At 43.3% G+C, this 20,884-nt stretch overlaps 1 protein-coding gene across 1 annotated transcript in view; it reads right to left on the reverse strand.

Moving 5' to 3' along the window:
* INTS2 (integrator complex subunit 2) overlaps positions 1 to 20,884 on the reverse strand; it is an 84,422-nt gene that overhangs the window by 23,087 nt on the left and 40,451 nt on the right. Inside the window, exons 15-22 of the mRNA XM_073665495.1 lie at positions 20,498 to 20,602; positions 18,508 to 18,672; positions 9,121 to 9,322; positions 6,275 to 6,400; positions 5,988 to 6,192; positions 5,721 to 5,903; positions 4,339 to 4,446; positions 3,986 to 4,091 (exon numbers count right to left, since the gene is read on the reverse strand). Of these exons, the coding sequence (XP_073521596.1) occupies positions 3,986 to 4,091; positions 4,339 to 4,446; positions 5,721 to 5,903; positions 5,988 to 6,192; positions 6,275 to 6,400; positions 9,121 to 9,322; positions 18,508 to 18,672; positions 20,498 to 20,602 (1,200 nt within the window). The remainder of the gene's footprint in view (positions 1 to 3,985; positions 4,092 to 4,338; positions 4,447 to 5,720; positions 5,904 to 5,987; positions 6,193 to 6,274; positions 6,401 to 9,120; positions 9,323 to 18,507; positions 18,673 to 20,497; positions 20,603 to 20,884) is intronic.

Here is a 20,884-nt window from a genome sequence, read left to right on the forward strand (position 1 = left end):
TTGGGGTGCGGTTTTTAATGCCTTTCGCTTGATGACGGGTGTCCACTGTGAACCATCCCCTCATATTGCCCTCCTTTCATTGATTCCTGGGTCTATAACAACCATAAAGAAAGGAATTCTGAGGTTCTGCTTAGTGGCGGCCAGAACAATTATCCCCCGATACTGGAGAGTGGTGAGGGTTCCATCTGCGGCTGAGTGGGTGTCTGAAATGGATAGATTGGGCAGCATGGAGTCGATGATGGCTCAAGATAGCGACTCTGTGACAGTTCAGGGCCAAACATGGTTCCTTTGGGAGACATTCAAGGTGAGCTTAGAGTTTCAGGACTGGTTAAGTGAGTCCTCATAACCCCCATATAAGGTAATTGGGACCGAGGATGGTTTAGTCCCTCCCCCCCTTTTCCCCACTTCCAATCTTTTTCGTCTCTATTTCCCTTCCTTTCTCTTTACCTGACTTTATCTCTTCTTCACTGTCCTTTTCCTACACCATTTAAGAATGTTTAGGCTATGTGCCCACGATGCAGAAATGCTCAGGATTTTTTCCTGAGCGTTTCTGCATCTTCCTGGCAGAAAAAAACGCATGCGGATTGTACATGCGTTTTCCTGCCAGGGACATGCGGAAATGGAGCGGTTACCCGCTGACATTTCCGCATGCGGATTGACAAGCGCTTTCCAAGCGATTAGCATCACTTGGAAAGTGCTTGTGACAACTAGGTCACACTATATAAATCCATGCAAACAGCATGGATTTATATAGTGTGACCCGAGAGAGTGGTAAAAATAAAAAAATAAATGTATACTTACCCTCCGATGGCCCCCGGTGTCCCGCTCACTCAGTTCTCCCTTGCCGGCAACAGTGAATTGAAAGACCTGCCGACGTCAGCGTCACGTGACCCGTCACATGACTGACGTCAGCGCAGGTCCTTCAGCTCACTGCAAAGTGCTGACAGAAGGTAAGTATACATTTATTTTTTATTTTATTCTTTTTTTACAGATTTTTTAATGGTACCTGGGTGTGGAGGAGACTCTCCTCTCATCTACACCCGGGTACCATCCGCACATTAGAACGCTTGGATTACGCATCTACATATACAGTGATGCGTAATCCATGCGGTCTAATGCAAGTCAATGGCGGCGAAGACCCAGCACTTCCGCAAAATAATTGGTAGTGCTGCGTTTTTTTCCACAATGACAATCCGCAGCGAAAATTTCCGCAGCATGTGCACAGCACATGCGGATTATCATTGGGGAGTATTGCTGCCCTTCTACCATGCGTTTTTAATGCGTTTCTGCAGCTGCAAAAACGCTGCGGAAACGCATTAAAAACGCATCGTGTGCACACAGCCTTAGTTTAAAATTTACTAAGTGGTGTTTGGGCAAGATGAGTCCAACCTGAGATATCTTGGATTACAAGTTTGTTTGTTTCTTCATAAAGTTGCATTGTACCTGAATGTGAATTCATATGTATTCATATGTATACTATTTTTCTTGATTATTTTTCCTGATTGTTGTATCTTATCTTTGACAAAATTTTAATAAATATATTTAGAGAAAAAAAGAAAACGTTTCCTATTATAAGCAACTGTAATGCACACGCCCGGGCTGAGCGGCGTGTGCGTGTATATGTAGTGATTCCACTGGACCGTGCCGGAGAGTGAATGCCTGGAGGGGCGCAACTAAGTATCCACCCGATCCGACCAGGGTCACACGACGGCATATGACGCTAGTGCACCAAGGAGGAACCGAGCAGAGGGACCAGGTGCTACTCCAGGACAGACCCCGGACACAGCTGTTGACCCACACAGGGGAATACAGGAACAGGCAGGTTAGGCTGGCACACAGACTGCTGGGTATAGGCAGACACGGCTGGTATGCAGACTGGCGGATGCTGGTAAGCACGACTGGTATGCAGGCAGGGAGGTACTGGCAGGTACGACAGGTTGGAGCACCGAGTGGATAGGACCCAGTACAGACTGGGACTAAGGAACAGAACCGCAGATGCGGTGGACAAACACAGCAGAGTGAGGCCGCCCAGAGCGGCGAGCAAGAGCAGAACAAGACGAGACCGCCTGGAGCGGTGAGCGAGAGAAGAGCCGGACAAGGCCGTCTGGAGCGGTGAGCGAGAGAGGAGCAGGACGAGACTGCCGAAGCAGCGAGCAAAGGGTCAGAGCAGAGTGAGACTGCCGGAGCAGCGAGCAAAGGGTCAGAGCAGAGCGAGACTGCCAGAGCAGCGAGCAAAGGGTCAGAGCAGAGCGAGACTGCCAGAGCAGCGAGCAAAGGGTCAGAGCAGAGCGAGACTGCCAGAGCAGCGAGCAAAGGGTCAGAGCAGAGCGAGACTGCCAGAGCAGCGTGCAAAGGGTCAGAGCAGAGCGGAAACCGCCGGAGCGGTGAGCAAGGCAGAGCAGAGCGGAAACCGCCGGAGCGGTGAGCAAGGCAGAGCAGAGCGGAAACCGCCGGAGCGGTGAGCAAGGCAGAGCAGAGCGGAAACCGCCGGAGCGGTGAGCAAGGCAGAGCAGAGCGGAAACCGCCGGAGCGGTGAGCAAGGCAGAGCAGAGCGGAAACCGCCGGAGCGGTGAGCAAGGCAGAGCAGAGCGGAAACCGCCGGAGCGGTGAGCAAGGCAGAGCAGAGCGGAAACCGCCGGAGCGGTGAGCAAGGCAGAGCAGAGCGGAAACCGCCGGAGCGGTGAGCAAGGCAGAGCAGAGCGGAAACCGCCGGAGCGGTGAGCAAGGCAGAGCAGAGCGGAAACCGCCGGAGCGGTGAGCAAGGCAGAGCAGAGCGGAAACCGCCGGAGCGGTGAGCAAGGCAGAGCAGAGGGGACAGGGCTCTGTTCACACGTTACAGACTGGAAGGGAAAGGCAGAACCAGGTACACACAAGATACTTGCAATGAAATAGCGAGTGGACTCTAAACTCACAAACGGAAGTACAGGGACAACGAGTAGGAGTTAGGTACGGGATCAGATTCTGCAGGAAAAGGGAAGGTACGGACATAGAGATATAGGAGAGTATTCAGACAAAAACAGACACAGCAGCAAGATACAGGAGCGGGTCTAGGTATGCGGCCCCTAGAAGGCGGAACGAACAGGCTAGGAGCATGTTCACACTGGCCTGGAAATACAGCCTCCAGGATAGGGAGAACACAACAGGCTAGAAGATAGTTCAGACAGGACACAGTTCAGACACGGGAACTGATACCGCAAGGCAGGAAACATAGAAAGGACCTGGCACATCAGTGACTAGAAGCCAACTGACAGAACACAATTCTCAGGCATGGATTCCAGGGAGGAGCTGGGTTAAATACCAGGTGACAGACAGCAATAGGCTGATGACGCATTAGGAGTGTGTCAGCAGCAGCTACAAGAATCAGGAAGTTCGGCGGGCGTCGCCCTAAGCAGACAGAGGAGAGCAAAGCAGACCATATGGAAGGAAGCCAAAGTGATAGTCTGGACTGGAAATCAAGTGCGCGCTCTTGCACAGTGGGAGATGGACCACTATGCAAGGATGCCGCCAGGTATGTTACAGCAACAAACTCTCCAAGTATATTTTGTGGTCTACGATACATTAAAGTGACATTTTATTTTCCACTATACATCGCAGAGAATAGCAAAAGTGCTTTGTGTTACTGAGCTGTACAGTGTAAGTTGCCAAACTGGGCCCCTTCCCTTACATTATGTCCTACAATGCTGGCAATACGGAGTGATCTGCACCATTTTACCAGATTTTTCTAGAATATGGACCAGAATGCAGCGAGTTACCAGCCAGAGAGAAGAGTGCTCCTGGTACAAAAAACAGTATGTGCAAAGTGATTGCATAGTTAGCGCAGAGCCAGAAGACTATGTGGTACTTTACCCAGTAGCTGCAGATCAAAAAGTAACGTGGGGGCATTGTGGCATCTTCTATGGTACACAACAGACCAGCTGGAATAATTATTACTTATTTCATTTGTTGCAATGCAAGTTTACTTTTTATAAATGTAAAATAAAATTACCTGTAAGGAGCGTTCCCATTACATTTATAGCCAGGCGAGCCATACTGAGAGATTTGGGTAATGCATACTGAATACACAGGTGTGAAAGAAGTTGGATTGCAAATATCTGAAATTATAAATTAACAAAAGAAAATTATGTGTGTGTATATAAGAATAGTCACCAGATATGTCATTTATAAACATTGTTTATATGGAATGTAAATCTATATATCATTGTAAGCAATAATACAAGATCTATGCCCCTCATCATATACTACTTCTGAAACACTACATAAAAAAATTTTGTTTATGTATCTGAAAAAAGTGTTTCTTTTTTGTTAGGGACAATACTCAATACTGAAACTACTCGATACCTGTTTCTCCAGTTCTGGCTGAGCAATAAGTTCAGGGATAAAATCAAGACAGATGTGCATAGATGGGATTCCTGCAACTGTCAGAGGCAGAAGCTGACAAGGGTAACCCTGTAGGAAATGGTGGAAACGGAAAATAAAGTTTAGTTCAAGTTTACCTTTATGCGCAGTGCACTGTAATACTTCATCATCAGCAGTCTCTCTATCAAACTGCCCAATGAGAGAATGGCCCACATTTATTAATATTGCAATATCATATGCCAGTGTGTTTGGATAGATTAGTTGGAGAGAATTGTGCTACTTTTACAGAAAGCTAAAAGGAGAAGGCAAGAGTGTAACTGGCGTAAAAGGCAAATTTTATTCATAATTAGAGTTAATACAATACACAACAATTAAGTAGGGTTATATATCCATACAACAAAAGAGCAATGTGCCGGGGACTGCAGCGCAGCAGAGCAAATTGGTGTAAACTCTGCCTGCCAAAGTAGTAGAAGGCAGTGCAGACTATATAAACAGGGACCACATGCTAGACACAAATAGATAGGCATAAGAAAGCCATAATACACCCAAACATGAGCAGTGAGTCCCTGGAGTCTTACCAAGATCAGGCCAGAGAAGTCATGGAGCGCTGCAGGTAGGGAACGCCTCAACGCGCGTTTCGCTAGGAGGTTTGAAGGCTTTATCAAAAGGCCTGTCACATGAAAAAATGCTATTAACCTGCAGATATAAGGTTATTAACGTTCTGAACCTGCCCGGCGCCGACACTTAGACCCCCGTTGCCGGGAGAAAATGAACTTTATTCCTCCCGGTAGCGTTCCGATTTCAGTTGTGTGGGAGGCACCGGTTCAGGTCACTGCATAGTGTATAGAGTGGCGGCTGTAACCACGCCCTCGGCTCTGACTGACAGCAGCTCAGCATAAGACCCGGCTGTCAGTCAGTGCCGGGGGCGTGGTTACAGCCTCTGGTCTCTATACACAAAGCCGTGACTGAACATGCGCTGGCGCCTCCCCCATGACTGGCATGCTACGAGAGGAATTAAGTTAATTTCCTCCTGGCAGCGAGACTTCTAAGTGTCAGTGCCGGGCAGGTTCACAACGATATTAACCTGCAAATTAACAGTGTTTTTTTTCACATGACAGGTTCCCTTTAAGCTAAACATTTGCACAAACTTAAGAGAATGTGTACAAGACAAGAAAAGAGTTCTTTAAAACAAGGTCTGCAGAAAGCACTTTTGCTGTACAGTTTAGTGGAATATTTTGTCTTTATATAATTATAGGGTAATATACAATATTGATATATTTTTATTGAATCTACACACTTGAGCAAATCTATAAATCTTGTGCTTACAAGTCCAGTTTTCTGATAAAAAGTTACACTGCGCATACCTGAAAATGAACAAGTTTTGCAATGTTTGGGTCTGCTATGAACATCTGATGCAGCAGACAACAAATGAGACACTGTACTTCTCGAAGATTGCAGAGCAGACTGTCTTCTCCTTCCTGCATTTCCTGGTTCTTGTCCTCTGATGGAAGGCAGACCTCCAGCAAGATTTGAACTGCGGCACTATCCTAAAATGACATTTTTGCATGTTTATGAAAGAGTAGGGCACAGAATGCTAGACAGTAAGACACCTTGTAGTTGTTGCTTTTTACCTGGGCTGAAAGTAGAGCATTTTTTAACTCTTCTCTAGTAACTTCCATAGTTTCTGTCTGACCTGTTAGAGCAGCCATTGCATTACTGGGAGAAGGTTTAATATCTTGGTCTGCAGTTTCTTTAAGGTAAGAGTTCAAGTAAGCTTTGGATGCTAAAAGATAGCCATTCAGCATGTGTAATGTAATATCCATGAGAGGTGGGCATCTGGCAACACAGAAAATGCATTATGATATAAATCCAAAACAGGCAAATAACTTATTCCTCTAAAGAGAAAATAGAAGCTAACCTCAGGATCCGGGCATCACAGCGCAGGACAATTAAAGGGTCAATCATTAGATCATTCTGAGTGTACTTATGACTGCGAGCTAATTTCAGTGAAGGCTGTAATGCATTCACAGTCATCACCCACAGCCTGAAAATGAAAAAATGGCAAAAGTAGGTCCTATTGTCTTAATGCAATAGAAACATGAAGGCTAATAGATTTGTTAAGCAGACATAGCATTCTAGATTTACTTTCCATTAAATAGCACACACAAATAAATCAATCAGTGAAAGGTGAATAAATTGAAAGAATACTTTATTATATTATCATTAAAAACTGTTCCTCATTAGTACGCAGTAAAATTGTAAAAAGGCAAGACACACCAAAAGGTCAGTAATCAGAAAAAGACTCCGCAACACCTGGGTATAAAAAACAAAAAGAAAAACATATCATGCAATATATTCATAAGCCACACGATGGCACTATGGGGCAGTAAAAATCAAAGCTAATGTAAACTCATAAAGAAGCTCAAATAGACAGGTATGGAAACTGTCGACCATGAGACATATTGCTAGTGGCAGAACTTCATATATAGATTGGGTTAATCTTACATGCTGCCCACTGATCAAGACAAATGGCAGTATCCAACATAAACCACAATAATAAAGAGAAGTACAACAGGCAGGGAGCCAGGGACCCTCCACTTCTGAGGTATACATCATATACACATAGTAGTCTATCAGACATCACTGGTCAATTATTCATTAGAGAGAACCTGTCATCAGGGTTATGCATAGTAAACTAAAGGCATGTCCATAATGGAACTGGTATACGGATTTAATACATTTAGTGAAGAAATCCGTAGCCTGGTTTTCATAAAAACACCATTATCAGTTTTGAAGATATTATAAAAACCAGCTACGGATTTCTTCACTGAAAGTATGTATTAAATCAGTATAAACAGCACCATTATACGCATGCCTTTCGCTTACTATGCATAACCCTGATGAGAGGTTCTCTTTAAGTATGCGTAATCAAACTTGGGTTAAGTCCTATTTCTATTCATATATTATATCACAATAAGTAAATGTGCAGTAGATTTAATTTGTGAGGGGAAAAAATATTTTAATCGAAGCTTAAAGCGAGCCTAACATTGAGGGTGGAATTTCAGGATGGGTCCTTGAGTGTATACTTGACTTTATTTATACTTTACTAAAAACAGTACTTTCGAATATTAATGCCACCTTTATCATGTATTGTTTTTTTCCATCAATTTCTCCCCTTTTCAACCTCCAACTCTAATGGTTTATTACTCACAAGCCCAACTCCAGAAAGGACAAGCATCACTTTCTATGAAGTTTATCTAAAACTGCCCCAAGAGCACAATTCTGTGTCCTCTATCAATGAGCTAGTACAGGCTTCTGATCAAACTCCTGGGTGATCAGCCTCAATAATATGATAAATCATTCTCAAGTGAGAACTGGCAGCCGGTTTGTAATTTCCTTTCCTTGTGCTCTCACAGGAAGAGCAGCAATATCTATAATATAATCGGCTAAGCATGTCTCTGTCTGAAGCCTTTATAGATTGCGCATGCGTGACGCGCAGTCTGGCTCCAGACAGAAGCATGCATCCAGCCGTTACAGGTAAGAGGAGTGTATGGTGCCGGAGATCGCAGCATGTGTAGACACTGAACGCATACCGCAATCTCCGGCACCATATTTACATACTTAACTGACCAGGAGGAGCGTTGTCGCGGCGCCTCTCTCTTCGCCGGAGACACATTTACAGTGTGTCTTCAGCAAAATGGCGCAGGACAGCGTGGTGCTCCGGCGCCGCACTCCTCCCCTGGCCTCTGGCAGAACAGGATACAGAAGCGCTGGAGCACAGAGAAGAAAGGTGAGTATAACTGTTTATTTTTTTGCATGTGTGTACAGCGTGAAAGGAATGAGGGGTGCCATGCCTTCCAGGATTGGGGGTGAGGGGTGCCACGCCTTCCAGGATTGGGGGGTGAGGGGTGCCACGCCTACCAGGATTGGGGGGTGAGGGGTGCCACGCCTACCAGGATTGGGGGGTGAGGGGTGCCACGCCTACCAGGATTGGAGGTGAGGGGTGCCACGCCTACCAGGATTGGGGGTGAGGGGTGCCATGCCTACCAGGATTGGGGGTGAGGGGTGCCATGCCTACCAGGATTGGGGGTGAGGGGTGCCATGCCTACCAGGATTGGGGGTGAGGGGTGCCATGCCTACCAGGATTGGGGGTGAGGGGTGCCATGCCTACCAGGATAGGATGGTGGGGACAGGAGGGGGGCAGCACATACCAGCATGGAAGACCATACCAATAAAAATGCTCGCCACCCGGGCGTAGAATGGGCTCAATAGCTAGTAATAATATTTATTTATTTATATATATATGCATGTGCTGGACCATTAGGATTGGTGCACTACACGTATCTGTGTGACTAGCACCTTATACAAGCCATATCCATGCACACCTAAAATACTAAACAGCCAACCCTCATGGATGATAGGTAAGGGGTTGTTTATCAGTATACTACCTCTGTCTTATGATGGGGCCCGACTGCATACTGCAGTATATTGGTACTGTGACCATGAATTAATAAGTATGGCTGCTTTTTTTCCATGGAGTTTCTTGAATTGTATGTCCTTCTCAGTGACTTCTCTCCTCCCCACACATTACCACTGTTCGATTATGTGTATATGGATTTGTACACTATTTTTCGCAGTGCAACTATAAAGCTAAAACATATATAACGATAGCTTATAAAACAGTCTGAAATAAACACAATACTCCTGTAATCTAAAGTTAGTAATCTACAACCATAATAACCCATTTGGATGCATGAACTTTACCTTCTTGGCATTACAGTGTTTAAGGTCATCCAAAGCTTGTTGCTTGTCTGTAGGATCCTGCGTGGGACACCAACATTTAAGAGTTGGCTCATATTGGCGGTAATAACTTCTGCATATGGTATAAGGTCACTGGCGCTAAGCAGGGTCAAGTGCTCTAGAATTTGCATCACCTGTGTATGGTTACTTTGAAGCTGCGAAAATGCTAAAAAAAAAAAAACCTTTACATTAAAACACATTACTAATCACAGCAAAACTACAAATGTAATTTGATGATACAGCACAGCATTTGAAAGAGGTCCATAATATACTAAACACATAATACTTTATAATTTCTTAAATAGAACTAGGTTGATCATGGGCAGAGACCCTCCATGAGCAAACAACATTATTCAAATATTTAACAAAAGAAACATATATATACAGGTGCATCTCGCTAAATTAGAAATATCATCAAAAAGTTCATTTATTTCAGTTTTTCAATACAAAAAGTGAAACTCATTATATAGAGTCATTACAAACAGATCGATCTATTTCAAGTGTTTATTTCTGTTAATGTTGATGATTATGGCGTACAGCCAATGAAAACACAAGTCATTATCTCAGTAAATTAGAATACTTTATAACAGCTTGAAAAATGATTTTAAAATCCAAAATGTTGGCCTACTGAAATGTATGTTCAGTAAATGCACTCAATACTTGGTCGGGGCTCCTTTTGCATCAATTACTGCATCAAAGCGGCGTGGCATGGAGGCGATCAGCCTGTGGCACTGCTGAAGTGTTATGGAAGCCCAGGTTGCTTTGATAGCAGCCTTCAGCTCATCTGAATTGTTGGGTCTGGTGTCTCTCATCTTCCTCTTGACAATACTCCATAGATTCTCTATGAGGTTAAGGTCAGGCGAGTTTGCTGGCCAATCAAGCACAGTGATATTGTTGTCGTTTTTAAAACAGGTATTGGTATTTTTGGCAGTGTGGACAGGTGCCAAGTCCTGCTGGAGAATGAAATTTCCATCTCCAAAAAGCTTGTCGGCAGAGGGAAGCATGAAGTGCTCTAAAATTTCCTGGTAGACGGCTGCGCTGACTTTGGTCTTGATAAAACACAGTGGACCTACACCAGCAGATGACATGGCTCCCCAAACCATCACTGATTGTGCAAACGTCACACTCGACCTCAAGCAGCTTGGATTGTGTGCCTCTCCACTCTTCCTCCAGACTCTGGGACCTTGATTTCCAAACGAAAATTGGAACTCTGGGACCTTGTGGAGTGTGACAATGACTGCCTTCTGGACATCTGTCAAGTCAGCAGTCTTCCACATTTTTGTGGAGCCTTCTGAAACAGACTAAGGGACATTTTTAAATGCTTAGGAAGCCTTTGCAGGTGTTTTTTTGTTAATTATTTTAATTTACTAAGATAATGACTTGTGTTTTCATTGGCTGTAAGCCATAATCATCAACATTAACAGAAATAAACACTTGAAATAGACCACAGTTTGTAATGACTATCTAATATACGAGTTTCACTTTTTGTATTGAAGAACTGAAATAAATTAACTTTAATGATATTCTTAGGCTGGGTGCCCACGTAGCGTTTTTCAAGCGTTTATGCTGCGGAATTTCCGCAGCATAAACGCTTGTGAAACGCTAGGTAATCCGCACCCCATGGTCCCCAAGGGGATTCCGCATGTTCTATGCACATGCTGCGGATTTTTCCGCAGCGTTTATGCTGCGTACAAAAATCCGCAGCATGTCATTTAATTTTGCGGAAGCGCAGCGGAACTCCCGCCATTGACTTGCATTGAGACGCATAGAAACCGCGACTGTACATTTGTACAAGCGGCTTCTATGCGTCTCTATGTGTGGATGGTACCCAGTTCTGGAGGAGAGAAGACTCTCATCCAGACCTGGGTACCATTGTACCTGTAAAAAAAGAATAAAATAACAAATAAAGTTTATACTCACCTTTCCGAAGGCTTCTCTCTGAATGCTGGCATCACTTGAGGACCTGCGGTGACGTCACAGTCATGTGACCGCAGGCCCTTCGCCGCTCTGTCTCGCGATATGCCGGCATTCAGGAACCAGCCAGGAAGCAGCGCTGCAGCCACGTCGGGCATCGGGGGTGACTATAGCTTTATTTGTTTTAATTTTTACGGTTCACACTGTATAAATCCATGCTGTTTGTATGGATTTATACAGTGTGACCTAGTTGACAAGCACTTTCCAAGTGATGCTATCGCCTGGAAAGTGCTTGTCAATCTGCATGCGGAAACGCATGTGAATCCGCATGTATTCTGCAGGAAAAATGCATGCACAATCTGCATGCGTTTTTTCTGCCAGGGAGATGCAGAAATGCTGCAGAAATTTTCTGCTTCATTTCTGCATCGTGGGCACATAGCCTTAAATTTAGTGAGATGCACACACACACATATATACATACATATTATATTATATTATATATATATATATATATATATATATATACACACACACATAATAATAATGAGATATATACATACATACATAATAATAATGAGATATATACATACATACATAATAATGAGATATATACATACATACATAATAATAATGAGATTTATACATACATATTTATACATACATATATACACACATATATATATATATATATATATATATATATATATATATATATATATATATATATATATATATACACACACATATATATATATATATATATATATATATATATATATATATATATATATATATATATATATATATATATATATATACACATACACACACATATATGTACACACACATTGCTCGAAAAAAATAAAGGGAACACTTCAACAACACAATGTAGCTCCAAGTCAATCACACTTCTGTGAAATCTACCTGTCCAGTTATGAAGCAACACTGATTGTGAATCAATTTCTCCTGCTGTTGTGCAAATGTAACAGACAACTAGTATGATAGGCAATTAGCAAGATACCCCCTATAAAGGAGTGGTTCTGCAGGTGATGACCACAGACCATTTCTCTGTTCACATTCTTTCTGGCTGTTTTGGTCACTTTTTCATTTTGCCATTGCTCTCACCCCTAGAGGTACAGTAGCATGAGGCGGCGTCTACAGTACAGCCCATAGAAGTTGCTCAGGTAGTGCAGTTCATCAAAGATGGCACATCCGTGCGTGCTGTGGCAAGAACGATAGCGGTGTCGGTCAGCGTAGTGTTGAGAGCATGGAGCAGATACCAGGAGATGTAGAGGGAGCCGTAGGAGGGCAACAACCCAGCAGCAGGACCGTTATCTCCTCCTTTGTGCAAGGAGGAACAGGAGGAGCACTGCCAGAGCCCTGCAAAATGACCTCCAGCAGGCAACAAATGTGCATGTGTCTGCACAAACGGTTAGAAACCGACTCCATGAGGATGGTATGAGGGCCCGACGTTCACAAATGGGGGTTGTGCTCACAGCCCAACACCGTGCAGGACGCTTGGCATTTGCCACAGAACACCAGGATTGGCAAAGTCGCCACTGACACCCTGTGCTCTTCACAGATGAAAGCAGGTTCACACTGAACACATGTGACAGACGTGACAGTCTGGAGACGCCGTGGAGAGCGATCTGCTACCTGCAACAACCTTCAGCATGACTGGTTTGGCAGTGGGTCAGTAATGGTGTGGGGTGGCATTTCTTTGGAGGGCCGCACAGCCCTCCATGTGCTCGCCAGAGGTAGCCTGACTGCCATTAGTTACTGAGATGAGATCCTCAGACCCCTTGTGAGACCATATGCTGGTGCGGTTGGCCCTGGGTTTCTCCTAATGCAGGACAATGCCAGACCTCATATGGCTGGAGTGTGTCAGCAGTCCCTGCAAGATGAAGGCATTGAAGCTATGGACTGGCCCGCCCGTTCCCCAGACCTGAATCCGATTGAGCACATCTGGGACATCATGTCTCACTCCATCCACCAACGTCACGTTGCACCACAGACTGTCCAGGAGTTGGCGGATGCTTTAGTCCAGGTCTGGCAGGAGATCCCACAGGAGACCATCCGCAACCTCATCAGGAGCATGCCCAGGAGTTGTAGGGAGGTCATACAGGCACGTGGAGGTCACACATAATACTGAGCCTCATTTTGACTTGTTAAAATTGGATGAGCCTGTAGTGTGTTTTTCCACTTTAATTTTGGGGGTGACTCCAAATCCAGGCCTCCATTGGTTAATAAATTTGATTTCCATTGATGATTGTGTGATTTTGTTGTCAGCACATTCAACTTTGTACAGAACAAAGTATTGAATGAGAATGTTCATTCAGATCTAGGATGTGTTATTCGAGTGTTCCCTTTATTTTTTTGAGCAGTGTATATGTGTGTATATATATATATATATATATATATATATATATATATATATATATATATATATATATATATATATATACACACACAGTGCCTACAAGTAGTATTCAACCCCCTGCAGATTTAGCTGGTTGACACATGCGGAATTAACTTGGCATTGTGACATTTGTACTGTAGATCAGCCTGGAAGTGGGAAATGCACTGCAGCAAATTTTGTTTTTTTTTTAAAACGTAAAAAGTTAATTCAGAGTGTCATTTATTATTCAACCCCTCAAACCACAAGAATTCTGTTTGGTCCCCCTAAAGTATTAAGAAGTAGTTCAGGCACCAAGAATAATGAGCTTCACATGTGTGGATTAAAGATCTCTTTTGCCAGCCTTTTTTGACTATTTAAGACCCTCCCCAAACTTGTGAACAGCACTCAGACATGGTCAACATGGGAAAGACAAAAGAGCATTCCAAGGCCATCAGAGACAAGATCGTGGAGGGTCACAAGGCTGGCAAGGGGTACAAAACCCTTTCCAAGGAGTTGGGTCTACCTGTCTCCACTGTTGGGAGCACCATCCGTAAGTGGAAGGCTTATGGAACTACTGTTAGCCTTCCACGGCCAGGACAGCCTTTGAAAGTGTCCTCCCGTGCCGAGGCCAGGCTTGTCCGAAGAGTCAAGGCTAACCCAAGGACAACAAGGAAGGAGCTCCGGGAAGATCTCATGGCAGTGGGGACATTGGTTTCAGTCAATACCATAAGTAACGTACTCCACCGCAATGGTCTCCGTTCCAGACGAGCCCGTAGGGTACCTTTACTTTCAAAGCGTCATGTCAAGGCTCGTCTACAGTTTGCTCATGATCACTTGGAGGACTCTGAGACAGACTGGTTCAAGGTTCTATGGTCTGATGAGACCAAAATCGAGATCTTTGGTGCCAACCACACACGTGACGTTTGGAGACTGGATGGCACTGCATACGACCCCAAGAATACCATCCCTACAGTCAAGCATGGTGGTGGCAGCATCATGCTGTGGGGCTGTTTCTCTGCCAAGGGGCCTGGCCATCTGGTCCGCATCCATGGGAAGATGGATAGCACGGCCTACCTGGAGATTTTGGCCAAGAACCTCCGCTCCTCCATCAAGGATCTTAAGATGGGTCGTAATTTCATCTTCCAACAAGACAACGACTCAAAGCACACAGCCAAGAAAACCAAGGCCTGGTTCAATAGGGAAAAAGTCAAGGTGTTGGAGTGGCCTAGTCAGTCTCCTGACCTTAACCCAATTGAAAACTTGTGGAAGGAGCTCAAGAATAAAGTCCACATGAGACACCCAAAGAACCTAGATAACTTGGAGAAGATCTGCATGGAGGAGTGGGCCAAGATAACTCCACAGACCTGTGCCGGCCTGATCAGGTCTTATAAAAGACGATTATTAGCTGTAATTGCAAACAAGGGTTATTCCACAAAATATTAAACATAGGGGTTGAATAATAATTGACCCACACTTTTATGTTTAAAATTTAATAAAATTCAACTGAGCAACATAACTTTTTGGTTTGTAAGATTTATGCTTCTGTTCATAAAACCTACTCTCATTTGCAGTTTGAAGGCTCTAACTTATTTGCATCTTATCAAACCAGCTAAATCTGCAGGGGGTTGAATACTACTTGTAGGCACTGTATATATATATATATATATATATATATATATATATATATACACACACATATATATATACATATATATATATACACGCACACACACATCAAAGCAAAAGGTGGCTACTTTGAAGAACCTAGAATATAAGACATTTTCAGTTGTTTCACACTTTTTTGTTAAGTATTGTCAGGAACTCCCAACACACACAGTCAGGACGACACCGGGGAGATCACACAATATCTCACCGTGCCGTCACGCTGTCCGTATTTCGTCCGGAGTCGCGAGCATGCGATCCAGACTACTCTCTACGTAGGTCTCGGTAAGCGACCAGTGAGCGTATGGCGCAACACCCTGGGTTCCACAGCCTGGAATCCGTGTTTAACGCCCTCCGTACGGTCACTGTCAGCTTCACGACAGCCAAATTATTAATACTCTCTGCCACCACCGGCCGAGTTTAAAATATAATACAGGCCTGGCCGGACGCCTGCGTTTTGGTAGCGTATATGGGGAGGGCAACGATTACAGAACAAAAGAAACAGGACTATTAAATTTTATATTTAATCCAAAAGGGAGGCAGTGTTTAGGAAAAATATATACAAGGATGTTACAAGGGAGACATTAAAATACATAGGCAGTTACATAAAATAAACAGGGTAAAAAGAAGACAACTTACTCTATACAATCGTGGAGACTATTCAATATAGGTGGAGGAGGGGCTCTCTGGTTGGAGATGCTGTTATTGAACAGGACCCGTTGCTTATAATTCTTATTCCCCCCTGGCAATGAGTGCTCCTGTTTTCTCCATATATTCTCTTATACCTAAGGGGAGATCTGGCCACACAGCCCTTGTGGTGACATTGTGTGGGCTGGTCTCCAGCCTGTACATTTTTATTAAAAACGCTGACTTTTGCAATAACTCATAGCTCGTTGATCGCAGAAGCTTGCAAACTACGCCATTTTTTCCCTTATGATTTTATCTTTATTTAGAGACCACATATCGCATAGCTGCAGTCTGCTATTCTGGTGTTTTTGAGTTACAGCCCTGGAAAACCACCTATACATTCCTGGGCTGATTTGGTCACTATACATATGGGTCCCGTTACTGTTGGACCTATGGAACTCACAAGATTTCATATTTCATATCGGAGTCAGTGCGTCTAGAAATTTTACTTTGAGGCTTGGGAAGCAGCTTTAACAGTTACACGCAAATTAGTGCAAGCCTGCATTTTAATTACCTCCTGCGTCTTACAGAGACAAGATGCTTGCTTCCTAACGAAGTTATAACACTCCTTGGCTGGCCTTGTTTGCATAAACTATTTCACCAGGCGTGTGTTAATTGGGGCTTTTGTGCTGAGCAGAAGGGGAATAAGGGAGGGGGGTGAACATCTATGTCAGGCAGATATGGATGAACATTTCCCGGATATTAATATTTTATAATATTCCTGACAAGTATATCATTCCACATGTGTTAATTCATAGTTTTGATGCCTTCAGTGTGAAAATACAGAAAAATCTTTAAATGAGAAGGTGTGTCCAAACTTTTGGTCTGTAATAAATATATATATATATATATATATATATATATATATATATATATATATATATATATATATATATATATATATATATATATATATATATTATATATTATATATATATATATATATATATATATATATATATATATAGAGAGATTATATATTGCAGACCAAAAGTTTGGACACACCTTCTCATTTAAAGAAATTTCTGTGTTTTCATGACTATGAAAATTGTATATTCACACTGAAGGCATCAAAACTATGAATTAACACATGTGGAATTATATACTTAACAAAAAAGTGTGAACCAACTGAAAATATGTCTTATATTCTAGGTTCTTCAAAGTAGCCACCTTTTGATTTGATGACTGCTTTGCACACTCTTGGCATTCTCTTGATGAGCTTCAAGAGGTAGTCACCGGAAATGGTCTTCCAACAATCTTGAAGGAGTTCCCAGAGATGCTTAGCACTTGTTGGCCCTTTTGCCTTCACTCTGCGGTCCAGCTCACCCCAAACCATCTCGATTGGGTTCAGGTCTGGTGACTGTGGAGGCCAGGTCATCTGGCATAGCACGCCATCACTCTCCTTGTTGGTCAAATAGCCCTTACACAGCCTGGAGGTGTGTTTGGGGTCATTGTCCTGTTGAAAAATAAAATGATGGTCCAACTAAACGCAAACCAGATGGAGTAGCATGCCGCTGCAACATGCTGTGGCAGCCATGCTGGTTCAGTATGCCTTCAATTTTGAATAAATCCCCAACAGTGTCACCAGCAAAGCACCCCCACACCATCACACCTCCTCCTCCATGCTTCACGGTGGGAACCAGGCATGTAGAGTTCATCCGTTCACCTTTTCTGCGTCGCACAAAGACACGGTGGTTGGAACCAAAGTTCTCAAATTTGGACTCATCAGACCAAAGCACAGATTTCCACTGGTCTAATGTCCATTCCTTGTGTTCTTTAGCCCAAACAAGTCTCTTCTGCTTGTTGCCTGTCCTTAGCAGTGGTTTCCTAGCAGTTATTTTACCATGAAGGCCTGGTGCACAAAGTCTCCTCTTAACAGTTGTTGTGGAGATGTGTCTGCTGCTAGAACTCTGTGTGGCATTGACCTGGTCTCTAATCTGAGCTGCTGTTAACCTGCGATTTCTGAGGCTGGTGACTCGGATAAACTTATCCTCAGGAGCAGAGGTGACTCTTGGTCTTCCTTTCCTGGGGCGGTCCTCATGAGAGCCAGTTTCTTTGTAGCGCTTGATGGTTTTTGTAACTGCACTTGGGGACACTTTCAAAGTTTTCCCAATTTTTCGCACTGACTGACCTTCATTTCTTAAAGTAATGATGGCCACTCCTTTTTTCTTGCCATAATACAAATTCTAACAGTCTATGCAGTAGGACTATCAGCTGTGTATCCACCAGACTTCTGCACAACACAACTGATGGTCCCAACCCCATTTATAAGGCAAGAAATCCCACTTATTAAACCTGACAGGGCACACCCGTGAAGTGAAAACCATTTCCGGTGACTATCTCTTGAAGCTCATCAAGAGTGTGCAAAGCAGTCATCAAAGCAAAAGGTGGCTACTTTGAAGAACCTAGAATATAAGACATATTTTCAGTTGTTTCACACTTTTTTGTTAAGTATATAATTCCACATGTGTTAATTCATAGTTTTGATGCCTTCAGTGTGAATGTACAATTTTCATAGTCATGAAAATACAGAAAAATCTTTAAATGACGTGTGTCCAAACTTTTGGTCTATACTGTATATATAAAAAATATCTACATTATTCTACTTTCTAAAGTAGAGCCTTAAAACATTATACTTTTACCGCTTTACAATTCTTCAAATCTCATTCTCATTAATTGGATAAGCTCACCATCCTGCAGTTGCTTTGGGGAATGATTTTTGGTAGAAATTGTCATCAGCATCCTCCTTAAGAGAGCATCTGTCCCAGTAATTTCTTCCTCACATATCCAGTCATCCACAATGCACAGATGGGGGTAGTTGGTGGCAAGCAAGCGCAGGAGGGCAGAATGTAAACCTAAAGAACAAAAAGCAATAGGACACAAATTCATCCTTTGAATTCCTACTGGCACCAGCTTTTGCAAGCGCTGCCTAAAGCTGGTACGGTGTCATAACCTATAACAAATGACTGTGTTCACAGTACTGTCACAGACAAGTGTGCATATCTTCAAATCCTAAAGATAAAAACAAAATGAGCAAATACCCTGCAATAAATAGTAATTGTGTATGAAAATAATAAGGTACTTAGCTAACATTTTTATAAAAAATAAAAATAAAACTAAAAGCCATCCCTCCACTTCAAGGTGACTATATTTCAGGGCTGTGGAGTCGGAGTCGTGTAGTTAGCGTCCATTTTGGTGGAGTTGGAGTCGGTATAAAATGGACCGACTCCAAAAATATATAATAAATTAGGTACAGTAATTCAATGCAGAATGAGCTGTAAGAATTTGGGTAAGTTATGAAATGTCCTATAAATGTCTGTTCTGGTCCTGAACTAAGGATGTAGGCTTTTAGTGGAGATGAATCAATGCTGCACTTAATGTACATGCTCAGTAGTGAGACAGTACTGTGGAGTCGGAAGTCAGGGAAATTGAGAAATCGGAGGTTTGGCTTACCGACTCAACAGCCCTGCCATATTCGGGAAGGTCCTAAAACCTTTATCCACTCAACCTGCAGCTCTGCTCCAACCGCAGCTGTTAAAGGCACATAGAATCATAATATCATATAATGTTAGCGTTGGAAGGTACCTTCAGGGTCATCATAGCTTAATAAATCAGCTATCATCTGTGGAGAAAGATGCGGGCTCGGCTTGTGAGCCCACATCAAAGGCAGGAACACGACATATGACGTACATGTACATCATATGTTGTGAAGGGATTGAAAGAGTTGTGTACAAAGTCTAAGGGTATGTGCACACGATGCAGAAATGAAGCAGAAAATTTCTGCATCATTTCTGCATCTCCCTGGCAGAAAAAACGCATGCAGATTGTGCATGCGTTTTTCCTGCAGAATACATGCGGATCCACATGCAGATTGACATGCGTTTCCGCATGCAGATTGACAAGCGCTTTCCAGGCGATTTTAGCATCACCTGGAAAGTGCTTGACAACTAGGTCACACTATATAATCCATGCAAACAGCATGGATTTATATAGTGTGACCCGAGAGAGTGTATATACTTACCTCCGATGGCCCGCGCTGTCCTGCTTTACAAAGTTCCCGGCTGCCGGCAACTTTGAATTGAAAGACCTGCCGACGTCAGCGTCACGTGACCCGTCACATGACTCTGACGTCACCGCAGGTCCTACAACTCACTGCAAGTGCCGGGAACCAAGCGGGAGCGCTGCGCGGGCCGACAGATGGTAAGTATACATTTATTTTTTATTTTATTCTTTTTTTTACAGCTTTTTTAATGGTACCTGGGTGTGGATGAGACTCTCCTCTCCTCCACACTCGGGTACCATCCGCATATTAGAACGCGCCAATAACGCAAGTACAAATGCTGTCTTGCGGAATTGGCGCGTTCTAATGCAAGTCAATGGCGGCGAAATCGCCGCGTTTCCGCAAAACTAATTGACATGCTGCGGATTTTTGACCGCAGCGTTGACGCTGCGGAAAAATCCGCATCATGGGCACAGCACATGCGGATTTCCATTGGGGAACATTGCTTCCCTTCTACCATGCGTTTTTCATGCGTTTCCGCAACTGCAAAAACGCCGCGGAAACGCATGAAATACGCATCGTGTGAACTCAGCCTAATAGAAACATTTAGCTCCACCAGAATAGATCTGATGAATATAATTCCTAATATCCGTATGCACATGCACTTACCAATCACTTACCTCCAAGTTCTTGCTGTAGTCCTTGTGCCTGCCTGATTAGGTATTTTATTGGAATCTGATCCATTAATAATGAAGAGTAAGATTTTGGTTTCTTCTGCATAGCGGCTGTAATTACAGCAAAAATAATGCATAGAGCAATTTTTGTTGTTTAGCATTTCTTCCTTTAAACCCTTTACAACCCAAGGTGGTTTGCACGTTAATGACCAGGCCAATTTTTACAATTCTGACCACTGTCACTTTATGAGGTAATTACTCTGGAACGCTCCAACGGATTCCCCAGATTCTGAGACTGTTTTTCGTGACATATTGTACTTCATGATTGTGGTAAAATTTCTTTGATAACACTTGCGTTTATTTGTGAAAAAATCAGAAATTTGGTGAAAATTA

This window comes from Phyllobates terribilis, unplaced genomic scaffold (genome assembly GCF_046119375.1).
Source record: "Phyllobates terribilis strain yellow unplaced genomic scaffold, ASM4611937v1 Scaffold_2__4_contigs__length_985480577, whole genome shotgun sequence".
Taxonomy (NCBI): Eukaryota; Metazoa; Chordata; class Amphibia; order Anura; family Dendrobatidae; genus Phyllobates; species Phyllobates terribilis.